This window comes from Aotus nancymaae, unplaced genomic scaffold (assembly GCF_030222135.1).
Source record: "Aotus nancymaae isolate 86718 unplaced genomic scaffold, 86718_ANA_hifiasm-v0.15.2.pri h1tg000020l, whole genome shotgun sequence".
Taxonomy (NCBI): domain Eukaryota; kingdom Metazoa; phylum Chordata; class Mammalia; order Primates; family Aotidae; genus Aotus; species Aotus nancymaae.
In genome coordinates, this window is record NW_026988432.1 from 35,250,519 (window position 1) to 35,258,659 (window position 8,141).

General features: G+C 38.4%; 1 protein-coding gene across 3 annotated transcripts in view; it reads right to left on the reverse strand.

The window, feature by feature from the left end:
- PIK3C3 (phosphatidylinositol 3-kinase catalytic subunit type 3) overlaps positions 1 to 6,245 on the reverse strand; it is a 128,395-nt gene extending 122,150 nt beyond the window's left edge. For all 3 annotated transcript variants that reach the window (XM_012440828.2, XM_012440827.3, XM_064379224.1), the window contains exons 1-2: positions 6,092 to 6,245; positions 1,988 to 2,176 (exon numbers count right to left, since the gene is read on the reverse strand). In XM_012440828.2, the coding sequence (XP_012296251.1) occupies positions 1,988 to 2,176; positions 6,092 to 6,159 (257 nt within the window). In that variant the 5' untranslated portion in view covers positions 6,160 to 6,245. The remainder of the gene's footprint in view (positions 1 to 1,987; positions 2,177 to 6,091) is intronic.
- Between the last annotated feature and the right edge of the window lie 1,896 nt (positions 6,246 to 8,141).

The window sequence follows — 8,141 nt, forward strand, 5'->3', positions numbered from 1 at the left end:
CAGGCTGGAGTGCAGTCACTCAATCTCAGCTCACTGTGACCTCTCCCTCCTAGGTTCCAGTGATTCTCCTGCCTCAGCCTCCCATGTAGCTGAGATTACAGGCATCCACCACCTTATCCAGCTAATTTTTGTATTTTTAGTAGAGACAGGGTTTAACCATGTTGGTCAGGCTGGTCTCGAACTCCTGACCTCAGATGATCCACCCGTAAAGTATTTTTTTAAAAAGCCTATTCTCATGGTATTTCACTCAAAATAAGGTGTTTTTCTAAATCTATTTTCTACATAGCTTAGACATTTTAATTTCAAAGTCATTTTAAATAATTTTAGAGTACTTTCCTTATTAAGTACTTTCACAGTTTAGAAACTACAAATTTTAAAAATTCAAACTTTTAGAGGTCAATCATGGGAGTTTTTACATTCTTGCAAATATATAATATGAAAAATAATGCAGAGAAGAGTTGGTAAATGGGAGGAGCAGAAAACCTTTAATCTTCCTCTAATTGAGAATTTGCTTTTGCTGTAATTTCCTTTTTTGTCAAGGCTGGACCAGAACCACTATACATTTTTCCTTACCAAAATGTTTTTGACCTTCTAGACCTCAATTTGTTATAACTCTTTTGTGAGTAATAGGTGACCTCAAAAATCTAATTAAAGCTTTGAGCTCTGTCGCTGAAAAATATACAAGACACAAAATTCTGCATACACCTCCAGGGGTTTGAAGACTTCCTGATTCCAGTTTAAGAACCTCTGATATAAATAAGGAATTCTGGTCCACTGTTCTAGGTGTGATGATGATACTGTAGTTATGCTTTAAAAACAGTTATACAGAAATACTTGCACTTAAGACATTATACTGATTGAGATTTGTTTCAAAATGGTGAGAATACAAGATTGGCCATGAGTTAACAGTAGGTATATTACAGAAACTTAAGCATTCACTGTATTGTTCTATGTGTGTAGGTTTAAAATTTTCCAGGCTAAAAAGTATTAAATACTTTTAAAAAATATATAGATATATTTTTACATGTGCATGTGTATCTACATACACATTTATCTATACATATATATATACACACACACACACATATAGATATACAGATATACAGATACCTCTCTACAAAAGACTACTGAAGAAATTATACCATTAAAATAGTTGGTTTTGATATAGCCAGATCACCAGAGTTCAGGCTTCTGCTCTCTGAAAATCCTTCCTAGCCACACTGAGTAACACCTAGGACACACAGGGTTGAACCTTCTATGGCACAGTCTGGCTGTCCATGTGGCCACATCCTGTATTCTGTGAATACTCCTTCCTTGAAAGCATAGAGCCTGTGTATCCTGCACTGAGCCTACCAGAGTGCTGAATAATAATCACTGATCAAACATCAGAACTGCACTATACAGTCTATCAAATAAGAAGTGTCAAGAGTAAGTTTAAGGATCCACAATACTCTTCTGAAAAAACAGGAACTTCACGTTCATTATATTTACCCTGCATCTTGACAATGTTTTGCTAGTGTACCATGCTGAATAAACCATGAATCTAAATAAATTAGTTTCATACGTAAAATAATAATAAAAACTTTACTGAACAGATGACAACAGATCTCTCTAAAGATCTGAGCGCTAAACATCAGGTTGGACAATATTTCAAACTATCCAGAAATATTTATGTGTTCAAGAGCACAGGATGGTAAAGAATTTTAAAATGCCACAGATGTGTTTTTGGTTTTGGTCATGTAAATCAGTCAAGTACTTACCAAAATCTCAATATGCTAAATACAAAGATAAATCCATTTCCATTTCAACTGCAGTTATAATACTATATGCATAATACTTTATCTGAGTATGTTTCTACTTTAAATTATTTGATCAATGCATATAGGATTCAGAAATTCCTCCATAATCCTACTAAATTATGCTTGCCACATCCATAAAGAAAGGTAAGAACAGTCTGGAACATATCATATGCCAGAAAACCACTTACTTCCATCTTGTACTAAATGCTTTGTAGGATGTTCTCACTGGCAAGGCCAGAGGCTTCCCTTCTGCAAAAACTTGACAAGTAACATAAAGATCAGAGCACGTCTCTTGGTATAGTCCTGAAAACTTCAACATCGGGTCTTCAAGGACAGCTTTATAGCTCTTTTGTTCTCTCTTCCCTTCCAAGCTTCCTCTGAAAGCACAAGAGTAACAATGTTTTAGGTATGAATTTTTTAAGCATGTACATATATGCATAAGTACTAAAAACGGTTTACCTTTGTGTCAAGGCAATTTTTTGCTACCTAAACAACATTTTCCTGTATAGTAAATTAATGTTACTTTTATATAAGATAAGGATTTCTTAAAATCCTAACATACCTACTATGAGTCCTATCATCATCAACACCTTTTTCTATTTTATACTTCTGAATTTTAAACCCTGCCACCAACCCTTAATCTACCCTCTGAAAGTCACCAGCTTTCTAGGTCTTGGTTTCACTTTCTTTATTTCAAGTTGACCACTTATTCATCTATTCTTTCAGGAAACATTTACTTATATTAGGCATAGAAGCCCAGAAGAAAAGATAAACAATAAAGTATTATGAGAAAATACTAAGTTATTGCTTCTGGGGAGAAAAATTTCCTTTTATCTGCATGTTTTCATTCTACTCTTTACATTTTTTTTTACTAAGCGTATGCATTATCTGATCATTTCTTTTAAAAAATTAATAAAAGGTATGTACAGGACACTATCACAGAGGGAGGAACATTTATTACAGATCAAGATTACATCAGATCCTGTCCCAGGGATTTTATATATTGTTTCTTACATAATTTTCACCATATTCTCATTTTATAAATGAGGAAAACAGAGACTTACAGATTAAACTCATTATCCAAAGTCACAAAGTAAGTAACAGAGCTGAGAATAAACACTAGGGCAGGGAGGCCAAAGCCAACGTTCTTCCCATTACAGAAAGATAAATCAGAGTCTCAAGAGTACTTAGCCTGGCGTGTGGAAGGGACTTAGTATCCCAGACAAATGTCTGAAATTATCCTGAACAATTCAGGAGAGTTAAAGCAAAAGAGGCAAAACGTCATCCCAAAGGCAAAGAACAGCATATACAAAGGCAAACAGGCAAGATGGTGTGTCTGGAGATGTGAAAGTTGTTTGGTATAGCAAAAGCATAAAGCTCACATAGAGAAGAAGCTACAGATGAAAACGAAAAATAGGGGCTAAACGATGAAACTAAGTAGCCACCAAATTCAGTACAGTGCTTGGTCAAAATGAACTTTAAAAATCTGTTAATGAAATTATCTGAAGTGAGAGAGTAACATTATCAGATTTGTATTTGTGATACTTTTGGCAGCAGTGTAAGCACACACTGGAGAGGTGGAACTGAAAGCAAGAAGACCCACTTAGAAGACTTTGCACCAAAATAGAAAGGAAAAAGGCATACTAAGGCTGGGCCACTGAAATAGAAAAAGGAGCATGGAACAAAGAGCAGGCAGATTCAAGACAACTTGGTGAGTGATTGAGCAGAGAAGGCAAGAGGCGGGTGTCATTAAGACTCAAAGATTTCTGTGTTAACAAATTTGATGGACGATGCTATCACCGAAAGAAGTAAGAGAAAACAGAGTGATCAGAGTCAGAGGGATAAGCAAATGTTGCGCTCAATTTTGGACAAGTGCTTTAGGACATCCAAAGTGACAACGTCTTGTGGGTAGTCTGATATTCAATTACTAAAGGTAAGTTGTATTAAAACCATAGAAAAAGACAAAAAGGGCCAGGTGTGGTGGCTCACACCTGTAATCCAAGCATTTTGGGAGTCTGAGACAGGCTGATCACGGAGGTTAGGACTTTGAGACTACCCCGGCCAACATGCTGAAACCCTGTCTCTACTAAAAATACAAAAATTAGCTGGGCATGTTGGCGGGCACCTGTAATTCCAGCTACTCAGGAGGCTGAGGCAGGAGAATCACTTGAAACCTGAAGGAGGAGGCTGCAGTGAGCAGCGATCAGGCCACTGCACTCCAGCCTGGGCAACAAGAGTGAAACTCTGTCTCAAAAAAAAAAAAAAAAGAAAGAAAGAAAGAAAGAAAAAAGGGCCGGGCAGAGTGGCTCATGCCTGTAATCCCAGCACTTTGGGAGTCTGAGGTGGGTGGATTACCAGGTCAAGAGTTCGAGATCAGCCTTACCAACATGGTGATGAAACCCCATCTCTATTAAAAGTAGAAAAATTAGCTGGGCATGGTGGCACGCGCCTGTTATCCCAGCTACTCAGGAGGCTGAGGCAAGAGAATCGCTTGAACCCGGGAGGCGGAGGTTGCAGTGAGCAGGGAGGTTGCAGTGAGCCAAGATCGCGCCACTGCACCACAGCCTGGGCAACAGAGAGAAACTCCGTCTCAAAAAAAAAAAAAAAAAAAAACACACACACACAAAGAAAAAGAATAAAAGGCCTAGGAGAATAAGTAGAATAAAAAATTTACTATTTTTGATTATATGATTCTACATTGATACTTTCTGTCCCACTACCCCCACAAAAACCCAACAGTGGCAGTCTCAGAAACCATAGAGCCAAACCTCTGCTTTATGCTTTATCTTTGGATCAAACTATTGAATGTATCTGTATGTTACTAATGGACCATCTGGGCCTGGTGGCTCATGCCTGCAATCCCAACACTTTGGGAGGCTGAGGCAGGTGGATTACTTGTGGCCAGCCTAGCCAACATAGCAAAACCCTGTCTCTACTAAATTAACCAGGCATGGTGGTGTGCACCTGTAGTCACAGATACTAGAGAGGCTAAGGTGGGAGGGCTGCCTGGCCCAGGAAGCAGAGGTAGCAGTGTGCTGAGATCATGCCACTGCACTCCAGCCTGGGCGACAGAGCGAGACCTTTTCTCCAAAAAAAAAAGGACAGGTTTTTTGGTTTTTATTTTTAATGTTCAAACATTTAAAAAAAATACATCCATATACCCAAGAAATACTAAGCATCAAGACTGAAGGAAAGCCCTTTATCAATACTGATCCTGTATAAACTACTAGTGGTGTATGCTACAGAAAATACCTTAAATGGGTGTATAAAGTATCATACAAAGGTGCAAGGTGGTTGTTGACTTATTACTTTTACCACCATCACCACAAACTAAAAAGTAAAGGATTTGTCTGCAAATAAGTGACTTCTGAAAATAAAATAAAACGATCATTCAAAGGTACATCTGACAACTGAGAAAACTTACCTATCACTGCAGGCCTTTGACCGACACACATTTGTTGAATATTGACTGAACATATATAAGAAATGTTTATTAATTACAGATGATGTTGTGGTCAATAATCTATGGTAGCTTTGACAACACTTCTATACGACCACCTTAAAAAGCACATAATTTCCAAATTCGTCTTACCCATCCCTCATTATTATACAAGTTCCATTATCCTCATCTCAAGATACCATGCTCTTGACCTTTACTTCAGCCGTGGTGCCCCAGAGTTTTCCTGCAAAGACTCTCTTCTCCTATCTTGTTGGTATTTTTGCAACTGGCACCCTCATCTTCGACTTACTCCCAACTTCCTTCTCTGCCTAAATACCGCCATACTACCCAGAAGTTCAACCTAGGCCTCTATCACCTCCCGTGCTGCTAATACTACACCATGTGCTCATCTTATTCTTGACTATCGCATCTGCCTGTGTCTACCTCTCCATAATTTCTGAAGCCTTCACTCCACCCTACAAGCCCCGTTCTAAAATAAAGACCGTCCTCTTATTTAGGAGGAGACTAGATTTCTTAATTTGCAAAATAAGACAGCAATAAACTCTCAAAAGGCTGCACAGTAAAAAGCTTCAAAGACTGTAAAATACTGTGGAACTTAAGGGCTATTCCTACCGCTGTGCTTCTGACAGAGACCACGTATTCAATTCTTCTCCGGCAGAGCCTCTCTGCACGATTCACTCTCCCGTGGCTCCCTGGCTACAGCCCTCTCGCGGTCGCCCCCGGTCTGGTCCTAGAGATCAGTCACCTTCTTTCTCCCTCTCACTCCCAACAGGCCCTTGCCTCCACGTGCCTACGCTCCAGAAATCCCACTCCCTGTCCCGAGAGTTCTTACATCTTAAGCTGGACGTTGATATCCAGGTCACAACTGTAGATGTAGTGAAACTTGTCTGCTTCCCCCATCGCAACGTCGGCAAAGGCACCACTTATAGTGGGAACTTAAGCACAGGAAAAACAACAGAAATGAACCAGCTGAGCCCCACAACATACGAACTTCCGGTTCCGCCCTCGCCACTACGCAGCCAATCTCCACCTGGAGCGAGTTCCGACGCGACGGAAATCCGCGCCGAAATATCGCTTCTGCGCATGCGTACAAGTGCCCACCATCTTGCTTCAGGGTAAAGGTATACCGGGAAGCGGTTTATCTGATTACATTCCAGTCTTCCTGTCCTGCTAGCACTTTTTTTTTTTTAAAGACAAAGAGACGCTGTCACTTGAGCTTGAGCTGTACTTAAAACAATGCAAAAGAAAATTCAATTCAAAAAGAATTATAACAGCTTTCACTGGCTGCCGGCTAGACAGAAACAAGCAAAAAAATTGAAATTTTGACATGTTTAAATTCCAGTGGCCTTCCCAAAAATTGTAGATTTGACCAGTAATTTGCTATCTCAGGCAAGGATTTTCTCTAAAGAGTAAGGAAAGGCTTAAATAGAGAACAAATAAATCTGGGTTTCATTTTTGGTGTTATCAATATTTATGCTACTTTGGACACAGTATTTGAGTGAATGTTTAACTGGGTAGATTTAAACTCAATGTAGGTTTCAAGCCTTAACCCAAGTTAGAACATAGAGACTTCCTATAGTAACTCTAGATCACAGATCTCTGAACCCTGTGAGCTCCTATATTTATTTTTATAATTATTATAGTCTAACGTTGTAATATTCGTTTCCAATTAAATTGAAAACTCTTGGAAGGTAAGAATGGTATGCCATTTACTTCCGTGTCTTGTCCCCCTTGCTGTCTAATGCATTGCTGAGTTTAATACTTCCTACTTGTTGGTTATTAATGATATTGAATGAAAGTCTCCATTTCCTTTTTTTAATTAATTAATTAATTAAATTTTTTTTTTTTTTGAGTCAGAGTTTCTCTTTTGTCGCCCAGGCTGGAGAGCAATGGCGGGGTCTCCGCTCACTGAAACTTCTGCCTCCTGGGTTCAAGCAAATATCTTCCCTCAGCCCCCCAAGTGGCTGGGATTACAGGCACCTGCCACTCCGCCCAGCTAATTTTTATAATTTTAGGAGAGGCGGGTTTCACCATGTTGGCCAGGCTGGTCTCAAACTCCAGTGATCCACCGGCATCAGCTTCCCAAAGTGCTGTCTATGTCTTGATTTGTAAGTGCTGGATTTTAAGGTGGACATCACTAGAGTATGTGCAAATTAGAATGTTGAGAGATTTGAAAAATAACATTCCAAAGAAAGGGTGAAAAGTGTGGTGCTGTTTAACCTGGAAAGGGAAAAAATGGCTGATGCACAATGCTTTACACAAAATAAGTTCACAAAAATATTTATGGAAGCAAGAAAAGAATTTGGTTAGAATAAAGAAAAACGTGATAGTTATCCTCCTATAATTTAAAGTTGAAACAAAAAGAGAGCACTTCTGATTTGTTCCTAAATATAACTGCCACCAATGGTTGGAACTTAGAGGAAATGTAATTTTAACAAATAATACAAACTAAACTAATTATCAGAGCCATTCAACAGTAACACAGTTGTCACAAGGGCTCTTTAAGGCATAACTCCAGCAACGAGTGTGAGGTTTCATGTGAAACCTCAAACTGGAATAAAATATTGACAATGTGTAAAGAACTAAATTATCCTATCCCACTGGTGAATAAATTACTTTCATTATATAATGGTATTTCATGTATAAACCTAAGATAATATGATATACATATATAATCAAACAAATTTATACATTAAATATAAAAATATCAAATTAATAATCTTCATATAATAGATAGTGGGGTTTTTTGCTGAAATTCTATTGTTTGCAAAGTGATTATGGAATATAGTGTTGACTACTTTTACAGGACTGATTCTTTGAAATTCAGCACGTCTATACTGCTGTATTCTACATGGCAATTCGTTTTTCCAGCCTCTTTTTTC